Source organism: Hyaena hyaena, unplaced genomic scaffold (assembly GCF_003009895.1).
Source record: "Hyaena hyaena isolate Hyena2069 unplaced genomic scaffold, ASM300989v1 scaffold_748, whole genome shotgun sequence".
NCBI lineage: Eukaryota > Metazoa > Chordata > Mammalia > Carnivora > Hyaenidae > Hyaena > Hyaena hyaena.
Window position 1 is genome coordinate 819,255 of NW_024081382.1, and position 25,692 is coordinate 844,946.

The following is a 25,692-nucleotide window of genomic DNA, read 5'->3' on the forward strand; positions in this document are numbered from 1 at the left end:
AATCTAAATCCAAACTTTCTGTGGAAAACATTCTGAAAATCCACTTGAATTTGAGAGTCACTCTGATATCCCAGTCATGTCATCAGTGATCAGGTAAGCATGCGAGGGAACTTAGTGACGCTACAATTAGGTTGAGAATGCAACTCACCTCTCCATAATTATCAAATTGTTTATTATGGGATTTCTTTCCTGTTCCACCAAAGCCAAATCCAAACTTGTCAGTACCTAGATTTTAAAATGCGCATTATTTATGTGCTACGAGTAAATGTAAAAGTCAACGTTCCGCCCATAAAAGCAGCTCACAAGCCCAGCATAACTTGAAGCATCTGTGCAACACAGTGTGGGACACATCTGTCCATGCTAACTTTCCTCTGATTTCACTCTTAACCTTTACCTTACTCTTCCTCATTTTATACTGTTACAGTATGTATTTTTTAATACTTCAAATCTTTCTGGAACACAGTGAGTATACATAAATTTATTATTTCCAAGTCTTGAAAATATAAATTTTGTACGGTTACACTCATTGTTTTGCTCCCCACTGTAATAAAATGTCAACAATCCACACACATAAATCTGTAAATTCAGTTTATTCTAGAAACGCTTACCTAGGTCTAAGGAAGCCTGCATGGAAGACCACCCAACTCTGCACAATCCTTGGTCATGACAGGACACTTCATAGTAGTGCTTCCCTGTAAGGGCAAAATACTTTGAGATTTATACACACCTACGATTCCTTTGCCATGCAGCCACTTTCCCACTGTTGTTGAATTACTATCCGTATGTTCCAAATGAAGAATTGTCTATCTTTTTTAACAGTAGAAATCTTTTCAGACCCTTACTTAAAGCTACAGCAGGAAAGTCCACGTATGATTAAATTAAGACACAAGTTGAGACAAGGACAAATGCTACTGAAGTACCTTTCGTCAATCCCTTAGTCGCTCGGCACCCGTGCCACTCCTTCACTTCTCGGCTCTGACAACAAAGACCGTCTGACCCAATTGCTGGAGTTGAGAAAAATGAAAAACCACGTCTGTGCAATTATATAAATTAAGCATTCAATATCACCAATAATTCTTTCCCTGTTGCAATGTTCCAGACACTGAGACTTACTGATCCTGAGTAGTAAGATCTTCCCCATAAATATCACCCTTATTCATCCCCTGCAAGGTGGTAGCCATGTGGCAGACTAGCTTCTATACTGCCATCTATTAACTTGGATGAGACTTTACTGAATCAAGTCTGGAAAGCAGTCAACACGGCACCTAATCTCACTCATGCTGAGAAGGTAGCCACATCATCAACACAACATTCTCCGGAGTCTTTTAAGGAAGTAGACACTCAGAGGTGATGCAACACTCACTCATCCATACTGACTGTTCTGACTTTAGGCTTATATTGGAGCTTGAGTGAAAACTACACTAAAAGAAAAACAGGAATTATCTCTGGCTTGTTCCCCAAACCATGAATCCAGAAACCGCAGAGAAGGCAGGGAAAAGCCCAAATAAATAAGCCTGTGGTTGTCCTTTGCTAATATTAGGACCCTAAAAAGTGACTATCCCTCACAGTCAGTCACAGTGCGTATTAGTGCTTACTGGCTCTAAGTAAAGCATACGGCCTTTGTCTGTCCTGGAAAGAAACTGTAACTTCTGTCCCAGCTCAGGCTGACGACCCACATTCCCTACCTGAACGCAGAACGAACCTTCAGGAGAAGCATCTCAACACACATTTTACTTCGATCAGAGATTAAATTATTTATTCAAAGTATAAATTCTTATTCATGTGGGCACTACATTCTATAAAACTTTGAACTTTTTAAAAGTTATCTAAGCAAATCCTTAAACTTTCTATATTTAAAATTCTTTATGCACGTAGACAGACGCAAACTTTATGTACAGTAGAAGTCACGTGGTGGAGAGCAACACTTAGGGGTGTTGGTTGGTCTGTTTGGGGCAGGATTCCACACGCTCACTGGTGAAACTTCTTCAAGTCAGCACGATAGGTCTGCTTCATTCTCTATGGTGGCCACACAATGGTCCTCAGATACACCCTCATCCTGGCTAACCAATCTCTGGGCAATAGCAACATTCATTCTCATCAGTTTGTACCATTACAGATAATGCTGCACCAAACAGCTCTGCATGTACGTCCTCACACACTGGCACTTTTATTCCAATGAGCTAGACCTTCCAGAAGTGTACACATATTTTTAATTTTAATTGGTAATGCAGAAGTGCTTTCCAAAAAGGCAATAATTTATTAGGTTGGTCATCACTGTATTTGATTCTTGCCAATCAAATGTATATAAAATAATACCTCACTGTAACTTTAATTTCCATTTACCCACTATCTATAAACATTATCTTTGAACGCTTATTATCATTTGGATTTGCTCTTCTGTGCACTGCCTATTCACATCTTTTACCCACTTTTGTTACTGGTTATCTTTCTTACCAAAACAGGTGACTTAATACGTTATCTACACAAGACCCCCTCACCAGTGTATAAGTATTCTGTATCTTTCATCAACATTGCAAGTGTTCTTTCTGTACTTTTTTTTTGGGGGGGGGGGGGATCTACTGACTTTTTTCTGTGGCATCTTTTCCACATATGTTCTTAAACATGAAGCAAACACACGTCTATCTTTTACAATTTCCAAGTTTCCTATTTGGGTTAGGAAAAATCTATCTACTTACCAAAAGCAGAGCCTCTGTCGTATGGGTTCATTTGCCATTTGTTGAGCACTAAAAATAAGTTACAAACATATGAAATTGAAAATTCTCTAAAAAACAAGCCAAGTATTTTATATACCTTAATTCCTCTAGATTTAATATGGTTTTACACATTATTTAGAATGTTCAAGTAAAAGCTTTGCTGATTTTATTAAAGGCAAAATTGTAAGTGAAAATTGAAACAGGTCAAAGGCAATAATTACGGGCTTTCTGGGCTAAAACCTTTTCTCCTACTTCCCTCGCCGCACTTTGCAGTAGAGGAAACTGATCCTTCTCAGAACTACGAAGGCACTGATAAAGTTTTTTGTAACTAAACAACTTAATTACAATCATAATGGAAATAACTGACCAAAATATCAGGGCTAGTTAAGTATCACTATCATTTTTTTTTAAAGTCCTTTATTTTAATATCACATTCAAAAGTCACCATTTTTTTTTCCTCCTCCCTTGCATGGGATCAGCATTTTTCTTTTCAAAAACATCTTAGTAGTCTATGGATAATCAAAGAACTGTAATAGCTAGAGAACTCTACATATATTCAGGCCCAATTTCCTGCCCAGTATAGACGTCTTTCCTAGATTATTTGTGGTCAAATGATACCTATCGTCTGCTTAAACACTCTGACGAAAAAGTAACTTTCTCTTGAGGCTCTCTCTTTCATTGTGGGCTCAATCAAGTAACTAGTAAGTATTTAAACAGAAACTTTCATTAGGTTATTTCTAATTAGTCCTGCTGCTTTCTAGAACAATTATTTTCTCTCCAGACAGATTCCTTCAATGATTTAACAATTATCCCATCACTTTTTTACTTGTTTCTCTATGTTTAAACGTCTAGTTTCTTGATCTCCCAGTTCAAGGCATTGAGACCTGATTCAGGTTCCCATATTAATAGGGCAGAGCCTGCTTGGGAATCTCCCACTCTCTCTCTGCCCCTCCCCGCTCATGCACTCTCTCTCTTTCTCTCTCTCTCTCAAAATAAATAAATAAGCATTTCAAATAAATAAATATCTGGTTAGTTTATTCCTCACAGGCTATCATATTAGAAACTACCATCGTTCTGACTATCCTCTTTTGGAAACATTCTCCTTTAACACCATCTCTCATAAAAGATGGTTTACAGTCGTCCCAAGTTTGAAACTACTTTTGAGGAGGCCAATAGCCTAAAGACTTCATATTCATATCCATCACCTCACAACACCTCTACAGATGAGTTCATTCTATGAGCTACGCAACACTGTTACCTCCAAATTACAGAGAAGAAAAAACGTTGAGACACCCAGTTCACTCCACTGAAGCTTGCAATTATGTCACAATCCTGTTTTATACCATGAAACAAACGTGATATAAAAAATGGAATAATTTTTGTCAAAGTTTTAACAAAATCATAAGGTTACTCAAGGTGGAATGGAATTCAGAACCATTTAACAAAAGCAACACAATTTACAGATGAGGAAAGACTGTTAACAGAACAGATACAACCAGAAATCCTAGTAAAAGACTGTTCTCCAGGTAAATGAGACCAAACAGAAGAAACTGACTTTAAAATTTATACTTTGCATTTTAACTTCCTGGATCCCTTTCTTATGTTAAAGAGAAAATGCATGCCTCTTTTCCCTGTGGAAGGCAGTATTTCCCACCATCGTGGATTTTTACTCCATCAATCTTTTAATAAAATCCTTAATACTTTTGTAAAATACTATACCAATGTATCTTTAATATTAGACATAAAGACTATTAAGAAAAACATTAAAATTATTTCAAAAATGCCAGTGTTCTCTTAAAGAGAGCACTATTATTATAAGGAGTGACAATAATTTTTTTTAATGTTTATTTTTGAGAGAGAAAGAGAGACAGAGGGTGAGCTGGGGAGAGCAGAGAGAGAGGAAGAGAGACAGAGGGTGAGCCAGGGAGAGCAGAGAGAGAGGAGACACAGAATCTGAAACAGGCTCCAGGCTCTGAGCTAGCTGTCAGCACAGAGCCCGACGCGAGGCTCGAACCCACGCACCATGAGATCATGACCTGAGCCGAATTCGGACGCTTAACCGACTAAGCCACCCAGGTGCCCCTAGAAGGACAATCTTTCACTGTTCATGCTATAAATGACATTTAGTATTACTGGTTTCCAAGGCAGCAAATGCCAACACCCCTCCCCCCAGATATTGACAATAAAAATACACACACACTCTGACCTCCCATCTGTCAATGCCAGGAATGAGAATCACTATTTTTATGCGAAAGGTAAATATTACTATGCAAAAATTACCTGAAGCACCAGTTTTAATTGTTGTTTTTCCTTTTTTGCCTTCCTGTTGGTCTTTCAGAGTTTCATAAACTATCTGGATAACTGGAATACTGAAGGCCTGTCAAAGAAACAATTGTTCTCTACATTAGTATTCAAATATTAATGAGTTTATCAATGTTACAGATGTTATGCATACACGTTAAGTAATTACATATTCCAGACTGCTACTCTAATTTTATTTGCCCAAACCCAAAATACCAGCAAGGTAACAAGAGTTGATTAAATTAGGAGAAAGGAGGCAGCTGATAGCCCATAACAATGAACAACGCAGAACTAGCCTAAACTCAAGCGGAAATATACCTTCCAAGCTGACACACGACTTCTCTGGTCCAGGCCAACAGGAGAGCAACCCCTATTTTCAGCCTCTTTATTATAGACCCATTGCATTAAAATTCAGAATAAGTGTAAATACAGAAGATACTGTAACTCATTATACAACATCAGTTTAAAACTGTACTCTTTCAAGGTATACTCTTGTAGATCTTACTTCACAATTATCTGGCAACAAGAATATCACTCTTGGTGGCACTCAATTCCTTACATTTCTTTTAAGTGTTTGTTCATTTTTGAGGGAGAGCATGTGTGTGTGCACGCGTGCGTGCCAGCGACAGGACAGAGAGAGGGAGACAGAGCATCCCAAGCAGGCCAGGTGCCGGCAGCAGCGAGCCCGACACAGAGCTGGAACTCAGGACCCGAGCCAAAGTCGGGCTTGGCCACCCAGACGCCCCTCAATTCCTTACGTTTTGGGAAAGGTTGTTTTATTAAATATTTCAAAGTAAAAATGGTTCAAACTTACTTTAAAAATTAACTCTTACAAGGGCACCTGGGGGGCTCAGTCAGTTGAGCATCTTTTGATTTCAGCTCAGGTCATTATCTCACAGTCGTGAGAGCCACACTGAGCAGGGAGCCTGCTGGAGACTCTCTCTCCCTCTCTCTCTGCCTCTCCCCTGCTCTTGCATACATGCACTTGCACTATCTCTCAAAATAAATAATCTTAAAAAAAACTAACTCTTACAAAGTAATCAATTTAAGTTTATTACTTACACCAGTTTTTCCACTTCCTGTTTCTGCAGCCTAAATGAAAAAAAAAGTTGATTTTATAACTTGTCAATTAAAAAAGTCAAATTGACATGACACTATATAGAAATCCTTACGACTTGACCTGCTACCCCGATTGTCACCGCGCCTCTAGATGACTCAGGTTTCTGCAGCCAACTCTTTTGTCTTGTCACTTCCCTCCCATCCCAGAGACCTGCTCTCTCCTCTCTGCACACTGCCACCATTCAAATCCAAGCCCTCATCATTCTAACCTAGATCATTACAGAAGTAACCTAACAGTGTCTCATCTCCGAGCTATACTATAAGCTGCTATCAAACTAGTCTTCATAAACAGCCATAACTATGTGACACATCCCCACTTAAAAATGTCCAGTGATCCCCACTGCCAACAAACACCAATTCTCTAACATGACACTTGAGAAAGAGCCCAAATAATTTGACCCACTATGGACTTCCCATCTTATGCCAAGTTACGCGCACCCCCCCGCCCCCCGTCCCCAACACACACATCTTATGCTACCAGCAAACTGAACTACTCAGGGGTCGCCTCCTGCACCTCTTTCTCACTGCTTTTGTTGATACACTCTCTACTTATAAGATTTTCTCTTTCATCTTTCCTTTGTCCAAAATCTCTTTTCCCCAAATAGAGCCTCTTGTATGACACTTCTCTGTGCACCTGTCTTACTGGGCTACAGGCTTTAAGTTTCTCAAGAGTAAAGAGTGCATCTTATCCACCTCTGGGTTCCCCACAACTTCACCTCTGTACTTCGAATGCTGTATATGTATCCTAAACGTTTATGAATGAAAATAATTTGGTGAAAGTATCCTTTTCAAGCCTAGGGAGCTCTTAAAGTGGCCACAAACAGCCCTAGAACCGTGTGTCCTCGACTCAGAAATGCCTCACCAAGTACAAACATACCATAAGTACATCACCGCCTCCTAGGATCAATGGGATAGATTCGGCCTGGATATCAGTTGGGAGACTAAAAGAATGATATTTTGAAGAATCTTAGTTAGTTTAAAAAAAAATCATTTTAGCCAAATAAGTCATGTTAAACTATGAATCTAAAAGAGAATTTTATTTGGTAAACAGCAGCAATCTTTTCCAACTAAAAATATATCAAAGTTTTAAAAGGAAGCTTTCTAGAGAAGCATAAGACAAACTGAATTTTACTTACCCACTAGACTGAAAAATACTTGCTACAATCTCTAGCAACTGCAATTTAAATTACTGAATGTTCTGTCACAGGCACATTTACGTTTTATGTACTTACAGCCAATCCATCTCTTCTACAGCTTGAGCAATCTCAGGCATAACTCCCATCTCTGAAAACAAAAATTAATTTTAAGAAATGGAGTACACTAAATTAAATTAAATTCAATTGCTCTTAAAATGACTGTTCTGAGAACAGGGAAGAGGCTTTGAAGCACAGCCATGCTTCAGTACCTGCTGCGTATGGCCCTGTTAAAATAGCATTGTTTTGGAGAAAGACTTGAGTTCATGTTTAAACTCTCACTCACGAGCAGTGTTACCCTGGCACGCTCTACAGCTTGCAAAGCTATAACCCTGTTTCTTCCACATAAAATCAGAGGGAGAGGATCTGCGTTGTAGAGCTACAGGAAGATTACAGATAAAAACATGCGATACACAGTAGCCACCAGCCAGTGCTTCCTTCCTAGGACTAGTGAAGACAAATCGACCAGACTTGGAGAGAAGATTCTTTCTTGACCAACGTGATGGTTCTTTGATCTAGAGACAATGAGGAAGTTATGCACCTTGACAATCCGAGGACCAAGCGATTAGCCTCAGCGACCTGAGAAAAATGTACAAGTGGGGAGAGAGGCCCGCACTTACTGGCAGCCAGAATCAAACTCCAGCTAACTGGAAAGGGAAGGGCCAGTGGTGAAAACTTGGGTAATCAGAAATCACTGCTGAATAACTACTATTCTTAATTGTTCACATATTTGAATAATTCACTTTGAAGCCAGTTCTAAATGAATAGATTGGGCTATATCCGATTGAATTTTGTCTTTTTTTTTTTTTTTGGTCATTTCTCAAATGAACTGTAGAGGCACACACGGAGTAATTGGATTGTGTAAATCTCCTTTCCAAGTAAGTGGTTTTTAAGTCTGCATTTACAAAAATGCAACTTTTATTATTATTATTACAAAAATATATATTTCTATTAAAAATTTAACAATACTCAAACATTCCTAAATCCCAGGGATAACCAATCTGGGATTTTTTTTCCCAAAATTTTTAAGGGAAATTGTTTATTTCTTATCATTGTGAAAAGGAATATGTAAATTTAATATATCCACTGCAAAAACTGCTTTTTCTTTGCATCAGGTGAGAATCATACTAGCAATTAACACAATAGGCAACACTAAAACTTCAGTACACAGTGAACTAGTTAATATAAGTACTGATGACATGGGAAAGTATGAAAATCGTTTTCAAAAAAGGTTCTCCTACCTCTAATCTCCCCAGGAAAAGCCACAAATTGAAAAAACTAATCAAGATCTAAAGCTGTGTATATCCAAGCAGACCTTTCTAAGAATTGTTCCCATTAGGGTCTAGCTATATTCTCTCTACAATGCAAACTGCTTAAAAAAAAGGAGACAGTCTTAAATATGCTGCACTGAGTATACAAGCTGAAGCTGCCTATGAAATCGTTACACCACCAGGTAGTAACCAGATACTGCTTTCAGCAAATTCCAGACTTTTTTTTAATTTCTTTTTAATTTTTAGTGTTTTTTTATTTATTTCTGAAAGAGAGAGCATGAGAAGGGGAGGGTCAGAGAGAGAGGGAGACACAGAATCCGCAACAGGCTCCAGGCTCTGAGCTGACAGTCGGCACACAGCCTGATACGGGGCTTGAACCCACGAACCGTGAGATCATGACCCGAGCCGAAGTCGGACGCTCAACCAACTGAGCCACCCAGGCGCCCCTCCAGACTTTTTTTTAGTTTATTTTTTATTTTATTAAAAAACATTTATATTTTATTTATTTATGAGAAAGAGAGAGAGACAGCGTGAGCAAGGGAGGGTCAGAGAGAGAGGGAGACACAGAATCCGCAACAGGCTCCAGGCTCTAAGCTGGCTGTCAGCACAGAGCCTGATGCGGGGCTCAAACACATGAACCAAGAGATCATGACCTGAGCCGAAGTCGGATGCTTAACCGACTGAGCCACCCAGGCGCCCCTAGTTCATTTTTTGAGAGAAACAGAGAGCTAGAGTGAGCAGGAGAGGGGCAGAGAGAGGGAGGGAGAGAGAATCCCAAGCGGCTCCACACTGTCAGCACAGAGTAGGCACAGAGCAGGATACGAGGCTCAAACTCACCAACCCTGAGATCATGACCTGAGCCGACATCAAGAGTCTGACCCTTAACCGACTGAGCCACTCAGGTGCCCCTGGACAACTTCTCGTTCCATCTGGTCATGTTCTCTGCATGTGTGCTTTGAAAGCATGTTTTCTCTAAATGTAACACTTGAATATTTAAGGCAAAAATTAGAATATTCGTGTTCTGTAATTCTACTTGCCTTTATTTCGTATCAGACTCTTCTAGTCCTTCACCCTAACATTCTTGAAATTTGTGCATGACTCCCAAAAAGTGGACCTAATAAAATGACAATCTGAAACTGCTCTGCACACCTTGGCTCTAACATCTGGTTCTAGGGTTGCTGGGCAAAGAGAAACAGCTACCACTCTGAGTAGATTTCCCCTTGCCTCCTATTATGAGATGCAACTAAAACAAATTGGAAAGCGTCTCTCATGACTACAGGTGTGGAGTTCCGAATGTTCTTCTAGGTGTAAACTGAACAAAGTGCAGCACTGTGTTATATCTGAAGTCATCGTAGTAGGTTAAGCACATTAACAGAGAGTAGGCCTCACGGGATACGTATATTGCTCCAGAAATTCACCACCTTCCGTGTATCTATAAAGCGTCGTAAACTGGATGTAAAAAGGAAGACAGAGAAGATGGGAAAACGATCACTTTGGGGTTAGATCAACAGCCTCAAATTCCTGTTTGGAATAAAGGAGGGCATCCCACCGCGAATTAAGAACAAGTGAGTTTTCAAAATGTGAGCTGGGCTAGTGTGTCTGCGGACGAAGAGGCTTCAACATGTAGCGTTCATGTTGCTATAGCAGCGCTTAACCACAGTAACCATCAGAGGTGTGCTGGGGGCCTTTGGTTTTAGGAAGGCCTGAAAAGCCTGGACAGAGCCCTCCCCACGCCCCGCTGCGCCTCGGCCTGGCCCGGCCCGGCGGAGAGGGCTCCCGGGCGCCACTGCCACGTCCAGCGGGCCGCAGGCCTAGCGCCGCGCCGCCGCGTCGTTTTCGCGGCCGCGGGGGCCGCGGAGCAGGCCGGCCGACGGCGGGGGACACAGAGAGGCGCAGGGGGAGGCCCGGCCGGGGGCACCGGCCGACAACGGCCCTCGCCAACACCGAGGCGGAGGCCGCCCCTGGTCCCCCCGCAGTTCGGGGACCGCTGCGGACAGCTCCCTCCCGGAGCGTGCCGCACTCGTTCCCCCGCCCCCACGGCTTCCCGCCCGCCGCCCGCCGCCCGCACCACTCCCCCTCCCCGCTCCGAAGACGCACCAGAAAAGGCCGCCATCTTCGCCGTGTCCCGCGCGGCCCCGCTCGCTCGTCCTCCCTCCCCCCAGCGCTGACACGCTTCGCCGTGGCAGCGCGCGCTTCCGGCCCTCGGCCTGCGGCTTTCCCGGTCCGGGTAGGACCTCAGGCCCGGGAGAACGGTTCCGGCCGAGAGAAAGGCCCGGCTCGGACCCCGTAGCGCGCTGACCACGTTCCGCGGGACCTCGCCTTGCGTAGGTAGCCAGGACCCGTCAACATTAGCCGCGCTGAGAGTTATCGGGTATGTAGAACACGCCATGTGTCGTCAGCACCACTTTTCCACATGTGAGGAAGCAGACGTTATGTGAGGAGGGCCACACGAGGGTCCTGGATGGTCAGACGGTAAAACGTTTCCCTCTCTGCTGCCTCACTCAGCGCCTCCAACTTCTGAAGACAAGCAGCACACAAACAGGGCTTTGTGGTGTGTGAAAGATGGAGAGGGTGTACTGCGCTCATTGCCCACAAAACCTATGCTAGTGAGGGCCTGCACCCAGTAGGCATTCACTTAACACCTTTGATTTAGGTCTCCCGATGTCCCTTACACTGTGTTTGATGTAGTACTGATAATTCCAGTTGATTTGACATACATACAGTTATGACTCCTTTCTCTTTGCAAAGAGATGGGAAAAGTAAATAAATGTTTAATTTCCACCCACTCCCCCTCCCCCCCCCCCCCCACAGGAAGTATTAGCATCTTTAGATGAGGAAAGGAAGATTCAGAGAAGTAAGTCATCTAAAGCCAGACGCAGCTACTAAACGGCAGCAGGGGATCTGAGCCACATCTACCTAACCCCAAGGTGCATGCTGGACCATCTTTAGCTGACCACAGAACTCATGGAGAATAGAGAACCCCTCAGGCAAGATGTATGGGTAGAGTTGGAAGTCCAGCTTCAGGAGACCTGCTTCCTTGAGTAACCTGTGTAACTTTAGCAAGTCTGAGCTTCAGTTTACTCATCTGTAAAATGCCATGAAATAGTCCCTGCTTATAGGATTGTTAGGAAAATTAAATAGGTAAAACATAGAACATGGAAACAATATATAAGTGTTAGCTGTATTACTGCTGCATGTAGCAGGATTCTCTTGAAGCTCCAACAGCCAAAGACAATACATTTACGCCTGCAGCTTCCCACCTCCGGGGCACCGTTTACAGTATATTCTGTATTGTCATACATTTTATACACATTTCTATAACTGATACCCCTGAGAGTTGTGCAGTGTAGCAATTCTGAATAGATGCCACATTCTAAAGACAGACTTGAGTTCCCATATCATGCAGGACTTGCAAAAGGGAAATCTGAAATCTACCTTTTGGGCCTTTAGCCATTTGCTACCTGAAATGTGTGAGGGGATTGAAGGTTTAAGAAAGAAGATCTCCCTGAAGAGAGCCGTTGAGACCCTATGCATTTTTCCTCGCTCAAGAGTGAAAGTGTTTTCCAGGGGACTACTCAGAGAACTTTTGATCTCTAGGGGTTGGGAGGCATAAGGCATGCTGTGAGATGTGGCAGTAAGGGACAAAGGGAAAGACCAGGCTGCTGAGGGAGTAGGCCACATTTCTAACATCTGAAGTGGAAACACATGAGATTTTTCTCCCAAAGACTAACTGGACCCCTGGGAACAGACTTGAAGCTATCTTTAAAGGCAATGTGCTCAGGAGAGCTGCCTGGAGAAGCTAAAAGACACAGCAGAGGGGCTCCCAAAGAACCCTGTTGTATTCATGCCTTCTGGCCAGAGGAGAGATGTCACTGCTTTATGTGAGTTGTACCTGGAAGATACCAGCAAAAGACTCTCCAAAACACCTACAGAAAGTACCCCCTCAAAGAAAAAAGATCAGCCTTGCACGTGACTGAATCAGAGAGCACCAGAATCAGACCAGCATGGCACCAGCCAGAGGAAGGTAGGTACCTTCCCCACCACACATGACTTTATCTCTCGCCAGACACCAGAAATGATGACTAATGGGAGAGGGGAGAGCAGGGGCTGACCACACACTGCACTCATTGCCAACCTGGGGAGGGAGGAAGCTATAATTTTGGTTAAAGTTGTGAATTTTGATCATGACACTGGACTTGATAGTTAAAATTTTTTAATGTTTATTTATTTTTGAGAGAGAGAGAGAAAAACAGAGGATGAGCAAGGAAGGGGCAGAGAGAGAGGGAGACATAGGATCTGAAGCAGACTCCCGACTCTGAGCTGTCAGCACAGAGCCTGACATGGGGATCGAAACCACAAACCGTGAGATCATGAACTGAGCCAAAGTCGGACGCTTGACCAACTGAGCCACCCTGGCACCCCTTGATAGTTTCATTAGAAATGAGGCTACAATTGTGATGAAAGTAACCAGACAACTTTTCATTATCTGAGAGTAACCAGAAAAGCTTTAGAAGATGCCAGAGGCTCTACCTAGATCAGGAAAAGAAATAGCCCATAGAGAGGGTTTCAAGGTAACGAATTATGTTTTCTCCTTATGCCTTATCAAGTTGATCTCATTTACTATACTATTTTAATGATTATCGTGTGTGTGTGTGTGTGTGTGTGTATGTGTATGTGTGTGGTAATACTGTCAATAATGTCAGTTAGTATAAAATGTGATTGACTACCCATCTCTTCAGGCAAGGACAAGGCCAGACAAAGAAGTGGCAGGAAACTCCTTCACTAAACCAAGAAATAGAGGATGGGTGCTCCCAGGCCAGCATCCTGCTGGTCTACCCTTCCCAGAACAATCTGATAACATGGAGGCCTACTACTAGGGACACAGTGCTAGAGTCCATGCCTGTTACAGAAATCCCGCTACAGGTAGTTAGGTGGGAGGACAGCCACCACTAGGTGGCACCAAACTGCAGCTGAGCCTGGTGTAGTTCCCACTGGATTTAAAACTACCAGCTGGCACTGCCCCGCCCCCCCCATTTATTTCTATAACCTTAGATATAACCCCACATTTTATGAACTTGGGTATTATGTAACATGACCCTGCTAATCATGTTATGGTGAAATGTTACTACCTTACTGGTGCACCCAGAAGGATTGTGCTGTGTTTTCAAGTTAAGCTGGTCTTGTCTACTGAAAAACAAACACATGGTTAGTTTTGCAACTAAGACAGACATGAGACGTAATGTCTTTCAGATAGCCAGGACAGCTTAAAGAGCAGGGGGCCAGTGAGGGACTCTGTAGACTGGCAAAAGCCACACAGAGTCCTCTTCCTCCTTGCGTTTCTTTATTGTACAGACTGGGAAAGCCAAAACAAAACACCAATCCCTTTGCAGACTCCCTTGTAGAGAGAGAGAGAGAGAGAGAGAGAGAGCAATGAGCCCTGGTTCTGTCTGGAGAGATATAAGTGGAACCCCCATGTAAGGGCTCTTTAAAACAGAAAGTCATGACTAGCATGTGCTCTTCTTCCTGGGACACGGACATGGGGCCTGTACAGGCAGCAATGCATCGTGAAGATGAAAGCTTCATGCTATGGCTATTGAAGCATAAGACAGGAGAAGAGTGGATCCTTGATGACAATGTAATCCAAGTTGCCAGCACAGATCTGTCTACCTCCAGACCTCTTGTGGTTTGAGAATGCCTTGTGTAGTTAAGCCACTGATAATTCTCTCTGGTTTGCAGCCCAACACATCCCTAATAGGTACAGAAAAGGATGGAGATGAAGCATTCATCAGTACGGATTTCGTGTAATGAATCCTTCAGAAATGTTTTTCAGGTGATCTAGAATACAGCGATAAGCAACCAACTGTGACTCTAAGGAGGAAGAGACATTTTTGCCTGGATGGTAAAGGCAACCATCGAAAACAATGCTTGAATATATGGTCATTTCCTTACAACCAAAAATAAGAATGACATGTGTCGTATAGAATGGAAAAAGTGACGCTGAATCCAGCCTAGGAAATAGAAGTCACATCAGATTGTTTACTGTATCCTTTCATTGACACCCAACCCCCGCCCCAGACTCCATTCTGGCTCTTGATAGAGATAAAGCCAGCTGCCTAGTTCCTAAGGGTCCAGCCCCTAAGAAGAAGGAAGCAGTAAGGGAGAGAAATTGTTTTAAGGTAAAAGAACTTGATTGGATAAGGCGATATCTTCACTATATAAACCCAAGTCCTTCCTCATATGATACAACCGCCCCCGCCCCCATCATTCCACACAAACAGCCACAAGCTTCTCCCTCCTCAAATGCTACCCAGGGAGTTGGCCTTCACATCCCCAGGGAGGAGGGAGGACTCTAGAGCACTTGGCTCTGGGTCCTGAATCCTGCTATCAGTAAACCTGATGTAGCCAACCTTCATCAGGAAGGCCCCTTCCCTTTGATTCAGCTCATAGCTGGTAAGCCTCCTGAATACCCCCTCCTTAGGGGGCACACGCCAGACCCTCCACATCCAGCCTCCTGCTCGCTTCCGGCTTATCACCTGGGGTCATTTCATCCTCGAGTATATTAAATTACGTAGGATTTCTGGCATATGCCAGATTGCCACTTACTGCTTTGTATTTTCTTATGCTGTTTCTTCTCAGAAGAGCCTTTCTTTTTAAGTTTTAGTTATCTGTTGCTGTGCAACATCCACTCCCAAACCCATACCCCGATCAGATTATTTGCTCATGATTCTCTGAGTCACGAGTTGAGGCAGGGCCTAGCTGGCTGGTCCTTCTGTTCCAATCACGTGACCTGGGGTCACTCTCTCGCGTGCCATCAGCTGGAGTCTGGCTGGGCTGGAAGATCTGAGACTTCCCTGCCATGGGTGGGGCCACAGTGCTCCTGTACCCGGACTCAGTCTCTCCACAGGTCAGCTTGGATCTCCTCACAGAAGAGTTTGCACCAGAGAAGAAGAAGAACGTGCTAGCTGGGTTCCAAGGGGATGTGTTCTAAAAATCAAAAGCAGATGCTGCATATTTCTTAAGTCAGCCTGGGAAGTGGTAAATGTCACTCTTGTCAAATTCTATCGGTCAACACAAATCACATGGCCTACCTATATTCATAAAAAGGGGAAATAAGCTCCTCCTTTTGGCAAAGAGTTTGAGGACATCAGTGGCATAACCACACCTGTCTTCTCGGCACACTCCTGATTATTACTGAGAGTTAGCTAGGCTAGCACCTAGCGGCAAATCCTGTTTAATGCCAATCCCCAGCTAGCAAATACTGCTAGTTTGCCCTGATTTTAATTTCTCTTTTTCCTTAAAGTTCTGACTCTTAGGTGGACATATAGCTGCCCAGAATAAGGACTCCTCAGCCTCCCTGGGACTGGCCTGTTGCACGTACACAAAATCTTCCTTAAGGGAGGTGACACATCCTTCTTGCTCTTCCCCCTTGCTGTTGGCTGGACAGAGGTTTGAGTGGCCATATTGAACCATGGAAAGAGGGCCATATACCAAGTACGGCAGAACAAGAAGAGAGAAGTAGCTTGGGTTGCTAGTGAGGAGCACCATGCTAGCCAAAACTGTGACTCTAGATTTCTTACAGAGGGGAGAAATAAACAGCTCTCTTATTTCTTTTGGGTTCTTTGTCCCACACAGGCAAATCTAATCCCAATTTATATATCCCCATTACGTATCTTTTGCTACAAAACAAGTTGCCCCACAATCTAGTGACTTACAACAGTAAACATTTATTGTCACTCACAGTTTCTGGGGAATAGGAATTCAGGAGCAGCATGGCTGGGCACTTCCACTGGGAGTCATTCTGCTGGCCGGGATTGCAGTCATCCGAGGCTAGGGAGGGAGGCTCAGCTTAGAAAGGTAGCTTGCTCTCATGACTGCGTGGTCGTTAGCTGGAGGCTTCTGTCCTTCTCCACATAGACCTCTTCCTCAGCTGCTTGAATGTTCTCATGGTATGGCTACCAGTGCCCCGCCAAGCCCACTCCCTTGTCACCAGAACGAGTGGTCATAGAAAACAAGGCAGAGTGAGTGATATCTTTCAGGGGCTAGCCATCAAAGCCAACAGTCACTTCTGCAATCGCTTATTGGTCACAAAGGCCTATTCAGTGTGGAAACACAGAGGGTATGAGCACTAGAAGATAAGGATCATTTGGAGGCCATCTTGGAGGCTGGCTACCACACCCCTTGCTTCCCTAACAGACCTCTGATTTGTTCACGCAGCAGGTGGTAATCCCTCAAAATCAGGAAACAGTATGTTTATACAGCATCCTCTGGGATAAATCATATTCCTTCTAGACCAGCCATTGTTGTCACTAAATTTGTTGGCTTAGCTTACCTGGTTTTTCTCAATTTTCCTGACTCGGAAAACAGTTTGGAGACAGCAAGGTTCACATTTAAACAACCTCTTTTTTTGCTCTGAATTTCCTGCAGCTTCTAAGCCAAGCAACAATCATTGAATTTTTATGCTTTTGTCAAAATAAGCTGTCAGAAACTGGTCCAGATCTATTAGAATGCAACATCATTCTCGTTGCCCCAGCATTCACCTTATGGTGCGGAGACCAGAGGGGGCCTAGCAAACAAACATAAATCCAGAGATCTATAATTCTCTATCCCCTGAAGAAGTGGCCATAAAGTCCATCACTCCAGATATATGGGGAGAGGGAGACAAAGGACAACCCAGATGAGTTTCAGAGGGACTGTAAAACAGAAAAAGAGATCTCACTAACTGTGTTGGTCTCATTATACACAAGCCAGGCAGCGACATGATTTACGGTTGGGTGCTGACTGGCCAGCAGACATGAATGTTACTCTCTCTCCCATGGCCGCCATCTTGAGTGCCCATGAGTCCCTGTGAATCATGCTGCTGGCTCTTGGGGAGATGGCTCTGTGCTTGGAGCCTGCGCAGGAAAACATGGCCTGGAGGTTGTGTGTGTTTAAGAATAGACTATGCACCAGAAAAATGTTCTGAATCCAGCTGCCCAGAATCTGCCAGGACCCCTGCGTTCCATTGCCTATGGAAGAGAGCCATTTTGCATCTGCACACAGGCTTCAGGCTTGCTTTCTTAGCCTCCCTCCTGGTGTCCTTGTTTCCATGGATCTCCTGCCTGTCTCCAAAACCCATCACAGGTTTTCTTATTAATAAGGTCTATGATTTTTATTTAAATCTGGCTGAAACAAGACAATTTGCTATATTTAAAAAAAAAAGAAGCAGGGCCAATAAGAAAGATGGCCAAGAATTCTTCAAAATGCCTTGAGAAAATAATTCGGAATATGGAAATTTATACTACCTGGTCATAGGTTCCTATGAAGTTACAATAATAAGAATGGGAATTCATGAAGGCTGCTTCAAGTATAGCTCTGAATAGTGATGTTCCAGTTACTTTGGCTGCATAACAAATTACTCCAAAATGTAGTGGCATAAAATATCCATTTATTACACTCATAGATTTTCTGGGTGAGAAACCCATGCAAGGCATAGCAGGAATGACTTACCTCTGTTCCCCAATACCTGTCGATTCAACTGAAAGATTAGGTGTTGAAATCATTTGAAGTTTCCTTCACTCACACACCCTAATTGATGCTCTCATGTCACTGATGTCCTGGCCGGGGCTGTTGGCCAGCTGTGGCCTCTCCATGTGAGTTGGACCTCCTCATAACATAATGGTTATATTCCAAAGGCAGCATCCCAAGGACCAGGTAATCTTTAATGACCAAGTCACTCCTGAAGTCAAGCAGTATCACTTCCTCCCCATTCTATTACTCGGGGCATTTACAAAGGTCTGTCCAGGTTCAAGGGGATTCTAGATACTAGCATTTGAAGAGTGAGTGGCAATATTTCATTACAAGAAAAGCACGTGGGGCAGGGTACAAATTTGTGTGACCATGTATTAGAGTTCTCCAGAGAACAGAACCAATAGAATGTATATATATGAAGAAAGAGATAAAGAGATTTAAGAGATTGGCTCATGCAGTTAGAGAGGCTGGCAAGTTCAGAATCTACAAGGATGGGTTATCAGCCTGGAGAACCAGGAATTGCTGATAATATGGTTCGGGTGTGAAGGTTGTCTGCTGGCAAAATTTCCTCTTGCTTGGGGGGGGTCAGCGTTGCATTCTGTCAAGGCCTTCCACTCTTTGGATGAAGCCCAACTTTACCCAGACAGGTTGACGCATAAAGTTAAGCATCGCAAACCCACCTTGTCAACTTGGCACCCATATGTACCTTCTTAACCTATGCTTAATCTCCAAAGACAATGACAAGGTCGTGCTCCTGCCCAACATAGTACAAACATACTATTGATAGCTCGCTGACCCTTTCCTGAGATGAGGATGCAAAGTCCTTACATGATGTTTACTCTTCTTGATATCTTGTAATTTGAATACCATGATGTAAAGTTAGCAATCCTTAAATACTATGACATGAAGTAAGTACATCTTATGTTACATGATAAAGGGATAAGAGAGGAAAGGCCATAAAGATATTTGCCTAGTGTGCATATATATATCACATACACACATTCATAATAAAATAAGGAAGAAATACTCTCGACAGTTGTGGTCCACAGTTCTGAAACTGGTCACGCGGTCACAGCTACTATTTACAACTGCCTCCTTCCACTACCCACTCCATATTTCCCTGCCCTGTGCCTCATGCCATCACTGTCACAGCATCCTACCGGTTACATTGATGAGCTACACAAGGGATAGAAAAAAGAAGGCTGGGATTGTTGGAAGACAATTTGGGAGATGAGTTCCTACACCTGAAAATAACTAGTATTTCTCCATTCTTTAGATATCAAGTACAAATCATAAAATGGATACAAAGAAGACTAAAGCATTTGGACCTAGATGGGATCAGAGAGGACTGTGTATGTCAGATGCAGAAGATTGGTTTAATAGGGTAAGTTAGTAGTTCCCAGCCCTTGGTATGCATCAGAATCACCTGCTGGCCTGGCTAAACTGCAGACATAGGGCCCTCCTCCCCCACAGTTTCTGATTCTGGTAGACCTGGGGTTAGCAGACCTATCATTTGCATTTCTCACAAGTTCCCAGGTGATGCCGGTGCTGCTGGTCTGGGGACTGCAGTCTGAGAACCACTGTCGTGAATGAAACAGATTTTAAGCAAGCAAGACAGTGATCTGATCAGATTTTTGTTTTCTATAACTCTTTCTGGTGGCTTTGTGCAGAATATGTGTGTAGAGGTATACCACTAACAGGTTACTACGGTAGTATACATAAGAGGTAACTGAAACTTGAACCAAGACAGTGGATGAATGTCAGACAGGAAGGGACAGGTAGGAGCAATATTGTTAAGCTGGCAGAATTGGATTTAATTGGGGGGCAGTAGAGGGTTTAGGTAGAGGAAGAGGAGTAAATGAGAGAGGAAGAAAGGCATGGGTACCACTCCTGTTTCTAGTGGGGATCGCTGGGTGAATGGTGTTAGCATCAGCTGAGAAAGAAGTGCACAGGAGGGGCAGCAGGTTGACAAATAAGTCCATTCCTTCGGGATGCTGCCAGTCACCTTCCTTTGGAGCTTCTCCACTGGGTCTCTCTCTCCAGTAACGTTGCAAGGACTTCTTGGCACCTCCAGAATCTAAGAGGGAGGACAGAGAAGCTGCTAGGCCTTAAAGTCTGGGCTCTGGTCTGAGAACAATCACACACAGACCCAGTGTAGATTCAAGAAGAGGGGACATATAAGCTTCTTGCATTTATCCAAGGGACTGCAGGCCCCCATGGAAGGACTGGAAGACTTGAGGTACTTTGAAGTTCTGATTGAAATGGGCAGAATTCCATACCTGCTCCCGTCTCACCCCACCCTCCACTCCCTGTTTTTATATGAGATATCTTACCTAATAAGTGCTTAGGCCAACAGAACATGTACTATCCCTATCTGCTTGCTTAGAAGAAAATTTTCACCTGTGCATTTGTACTTCCTCCATCAGGTCACTGATATTCAAACTTAAGTAGATCAGAATTACTCTGATCTACGCAGAGCTCTAGATTCCTGGGTCCAGCCATCAGGAATTCTGATTGCTCACACTTGAAGTGGAGTCCAGGAATGTGCATTTAAAAGCATTTTGATGGTGCACCTTGGGGGCGGGGGGCGAGGGGAGGGGCTCAGTGGATTGAGCATCCAGCTCTTGATCTGGGCTCAGGTCATGACCCCAGGATTATGGGATGGAGCCCTTTGTCAGACTGCATGCTGAGCATGGAGCTTGCTTAATATTCTCTCTCTCTCTCTCTCTCTCTCTCTCTCAATCTCTCAATCTCTCTCTCTCTCTTTCTCCCCACCCCCCTGCTACTCTCCACTGCTTGCATGTATGTGCACGCACTTTCTTTCTCAAAATAAAATAAGTCTTTAAAAAAATAAAACATAAAAACATTTTGATGTATGTGGACATCCCTGGCCCACATATGTAGAAAGATTATTTTAGAATTCACGTTTCTGTTGTTATTTTTAGAGCTCACCTGCTTGGTCATGTCTATTTTATTATTTTATTTATTTTATTTTATATTTTATTTTACTAAACATTTTTTTCTCACATCTTGAACTGTCAAAGATAAAAAAAAAAGCCAGCCACTCATTAAAGTGGTAAGGACAGGTTTTAATCAGTAACATACTGTTGCATTAGAGAAGAGAGTCCCACATGAACTAGACTAAACTTTGATTTGTATAGTGGCGGCCAGGCATTTTAAAGGGAAAATGAGAGACTAGGGAAGGAAAGAGGTGGAAGCTTGAGCAAAGTCAGGGAAGTGAAAAATGACAAAGGGCTGGTCAGTGGAGACGCACATTAGGCCATCTGTGTCGGTTAGCTGGCCAGTTATCATAAGTTAGGATTCTATCCTGCACAGAGACTGGGAGACAGAGGCCCAGTCCTTGCTGAGGATTACATTTCAAAGGAAAGCTTTCAGGTCCTTGAGAAAGAGTTGCAGGAGATACATATACATCTCAAAGGGACAGAGGGAGGATTCACAAAAGTAAACTCATTTTAGGGAATGAGAAAGAGTGGTCGGGCCCTATGCCAGGCATTGGCTAGCTTTCTTGAACAGACGCTTTGGAGGTTGGACACTAGGTCCATCCTAGGGATGTGTCTGGAGCTGTTAGGAACTTTCAGTGTTTAAGTCTTTTAGTGGCAGGAGAAGGTGGTAGACAAGATAATTTGTGCTGCGAATCTACTGGTTTTAATAGACTGAGGTTGAGGCTCAGTCAAGAAGACTCAGAGGAGCCTATCTTGAATTTGGTCAAGGAGAGAATTTTTGTCAGAACAGTGCCGTTAGGTCTTCCTACTTAAGTTAGGACTCTAAGGCACAGACAGATTAAATGAAAGGTGCAAAGCAATAGTAAAACAAGTCCATAACAGAGCTGTGATTCAAAACGAGGTTTTCCAGACTCTGGAGTCTATGTCAGAGGCAGAGAAGGAAATAGAAGATTGTACAAGTCAAGACCCACTGGGGTCGAAGAAATGACATTCTATAAATGTGCTTTCACTGCAAAACTATTGAGTTTTATCTCTTAGGTTCAATGTTAATTCTAGAGCAATTCCTAGCATATCAGTACATTTGATTTTAACATACTATTTTCTTACTCGGTGACCTAAATTTGGTAAAGATTTGTGTCTCCTCTAAAACGCCTTTAATTTTTCTTTCGTTAATTCCTTTAGGACTTAATTAGGTTGGAAATCTTCTTCTTAAAATTGTTAATCTCATGTCTGTATCAGGATATAACAATTTAAACTTAAAAAAAAAAAAAACTCCAAGAGTTTAACATTGGGTATACATTTTTCTCTAAAGGGAAACCTAAAATGATAAGAACTTCTCCAGGAAACAGTTGACTGTGTGAAATTCCACTGAAGAGCTAACATCATTAAAATTGAGAGACATTTAATAATTCTACCTCAAATGGTTCTTAATCCTCAGTGTTTAATTTAGCTTTGTAGAGAGTGTCTGATCGCTGTGTAATAGCTTCTACATTTTCAGTTAGTACTTTGCCCTACCAAACACATTATTAATTCCTCATCAGCTTCATTGAATCCTTGTTCTGTTGGTTAATATTTCCATTGCAGGTTTTCATTAGCGGAAACTCAAGGAGGATAAACTGGACTTGACCATAATTTATTTTTTTAAACATAATTTATTGTCAAATTGGTTTCCATTGACCGTAATTTCAATACAACCACAGGGAAAAGAAATTATAGCTCACGAATGGACTATTTATCGAGAGAATTTTTCCTTGGATAAATTATTATTTTGTTGGAGAAAATAAAAGATTTTAAAAAGTTGCAGTCCCTCTTTTAAGCAAAAAAAAAAAAGGTTAATCTGTAACAATGGCAAACATAACCATGAATAATACATGCAGTCAAGAAAAATGTATTCAGGGCCAACCTTCAAGCTGGGTTTACAGAGATTAAAAAGCCATTGTTCCTGTCCACAAAAAAATTACTGTATTTTGGTTTTGTAGTTGCCTTTTGAATTCTTGAATTACTGGTGTTATTTGAGACTCCCTAGGTGTCCCTAGTCTGAGGACATGAATGGTAATCATCATCATAACATGAAACACTGTAATTTCACTGGTCTTGCTCCCAGTTGGTGACATAGGACCCCCAGGCATTTTGTAAACTCCCCTACCAAATATTTCTGGGGAGCCTCAGAAGTGTCTTATGCATCTTGGCAAACAAGACCATTTCTTTTGGATGCTGCCGGTTGGCTCCCTTTGGAGCTGCTGTTGATCTGCTGCTATGCGTGGTCTGCTCATCTGAGCAGCTTGGCTGTTTGTGGCAAAGCTGGGGAGAATGCTTTCCCCTGTTGCGTTTCCCTCTGTGACGTTCAGAGAAGTTTCATTTCAGAGAATTTGTCAGACAAGACACCCTGAAAGGCTCTTGCAAACACCAAAAGTGCTGGCTAAAATATAAAAGCAAAAACACAACTTTTTTTTTTTAAATAGTTTATTGTCAAATTAGTTTCCACATAACACCCAGTACTCATCCCCAAAGTGCCCTCCTCCATGCCCATCCCCCCCTCCCCCCCACATCCATCAGTCCTCAGTTTTTGTCAGCATTCAAGAGTCTCTCATGGTTTGCCTCTCTCCCTTTCCCCCACCATTTCCGCCCTTCTTCTCCCCCTTGTTCCACAGTTAAGTTCCTCCTAATCCTCCTATATGTGCAAACATATGATATTTGTCCTTCTCTGCCTGACTTATTTCGCTCAGCATAACACCCTCAAGGTCCATCCATGTTGCTACACATGGCCAGATTTCATTGTTTCTCATTGCCATGTAGTATTCCATGGTATAGATAAACCACATCTTCTTGATCCATTCATCTGTTGATGGACACTTAGGCTCTTTCCATGTTTTAGCTATTGTGGAGAGTGCTGCTATGAACATTGGGGTACATGTGCTCCTATGCCTCAGCATTTCTGTATCCCTTGGGTAAATTCCTAGCAGTGCTATTGCTGGGTCATAAGGGAGTTCTATTGTTAGTTTCCTGAGGAACCTCCACACTGTTTTCCAGAGGGGCTGTACCAGTTTACATTCCCACCAACAGTGTAGGAGGGTGCCCGTTTCTCCACATCCTCGCCAGCATCTAGAGTTCTCTGATTTGCTCATTTTAGCCACTCTGACTGGCGTGAGGTGGTATCTCAGTGTGGTTTTGATTTGTATTTCCCTGATGAGGAGGGATGCTGAGCATCGTTTCATGTGTCTGTTGGCCATCTGGATGTCCTCTTTGGAGAAGTGTCTGTTCATGTCTTCTGCCCATTTCTTCACTGGGTTGTTTGTTTTTCGGGCGTGTAGTTTGGTGAGTTCCTTATAGATTCTGGATATTAACCCTTTATCTGATATGTCATTTGCAACTATCTTTTCCCATTCCGTTGGTTGCCTATTAATTTTCTGGGTTGTTTCCTTGGCTGTGCAGAAGCTTTTAATCTTGATGAGGTCCCAACAGTTTATTTTTGCTCTTGATTCCCTTGCTTTTGGGGATGTGTCAAGTAAGAAGTTGCTGCGGTGGAGGTCAAGGAGGTTGTTTCCTGCTTTCTCCTCTAGGGTGTTGATAGTTTCCTGTCTCACGTTCAGGTCCTTTATCCATTTTGAGTTGATTTTTGTGCATGGTGTGAGAAAATGATCTAGTTTCATTCTTCTGCATGTTGCTGTCCAGTTCTCCCAACACCATCTGTTAAAAAGGCTGTCTTTTTTCCATTGGATATTCTTTCCTGCTTTGTCAAAGATCAGTTGGCTGTATACTTTTGGGTCCACTTCTGAGTTCTCAATTCTGTTCCATTGGTCTATGGGTCTGTTTTTGTGCCAATACCATACTGTCTTGAGGATGACAGCTTTGTAGTAGAGGCTGAAGTCTGGGATGGTGATACCTCCCGTTTTGGTTTTATTTTTCAGTATTACTTTGGCTATTCGGGGTCTTTTGTGGTTCCATACAAATTTTTGGATAGTTTGTTCTAGTTTTGAGAAGTATGCTGGTGCAATTTTGATTGGAATTGCATTGAATGTGTAGAGTGCTTTAGGTAGTAATGACATCTTAACTATATTTATTCTTCCTATCCATGAGCATGGAATGTTTTTCCATTTCTTTGTGTCTTCTTCAATTTCCTTCATAAGTTTTCTATAGTTTTCATCATACAGATCTCTTGTATCCTTGGTTAGGTTTATTCCGAGGTATTTTATGGTTTTTTGTGCAATTGTGAATGGGATCAGTTTCTTGATTTCTCTTTCTGTTGCTTCATTGTTGGTGTATAAAAATGCAACCGATTTCTGTACGTTGATTTTGTACCCTGCAACTTGGCTGAATTCTTGGATCAGTTCTAGTAGGCTTCTGGTGGAGTCTGTCGGGTTTTCTATGTAGAGTATCATGTCATCTGCGAAGAGTGAAAGTTTGACTTCCTCTTTGCCAATTCTGATGCCTTTGATTTCCTTTTGTTGTCTGATGGCTGATGCTAGGACTTCCAGCACTATGTTAAACAGCAGTGGTGAGAGTGGACATCCCTGTCGTGTTCCTGATCTCAGGGGGAAAGCTCTCAGTTTTTCCCCGTTGAGGATGATGTTAGCTGAAGGCTTCTCATAGATGGCTTTGATGATGTTTAAGTAGGTTCCTTCTA

General features: G+C 42.7%; 1 protein-coding gene across 1 annotated transcript in view; it reads right to left on the reverse strand.

Annotated features, from left to right (window-relative positions):
- The window catches only part of DDX1 (DEAD-box helicase 1), a 35,341-nt gene extending 24,556 nt beyond the window's left edge, over positions 1–10,785 (reverse strand). Inside the window, exons 1-9 of the mRNA XM_039218317.1 lie at positions 10,696–10,785; positions 7,367–7,418; positions 7,012–7,075; positions 6,078–6,107; positions 4,995–5,091; positions 2,697–2,744; positions 921–1,004; positions 609–692; positions 149–225 (exon numbers count right to left, since the gene is read on the reverse strand). Of these exons, the coding sequence (XP_039074248.1) occupies positions 149–225; positions 609–692; positions 921–1,004; positions 2,697–2,744; positions 4,995–5,091; positions 6,078–6,107; positions 7,012–7,075; positions 7,367–7,418; positions 10,696–10,711 (552 nt within the window). The 5' untranslated portion in view covers positions 10,712–10,785. The remainder of the gene's footprint in view (positions 1–148; positions 226–608; positions 693–920; positions 1,005–2,696; positions 2,745–4,994; positions 5,092–6,077; positions 6,108–7,011; positions 7,076–7,366; positions 7,419–10,695) is intronic.
- Positions 10,786–25,692: the final 14,907 nt, after the last annotated feature.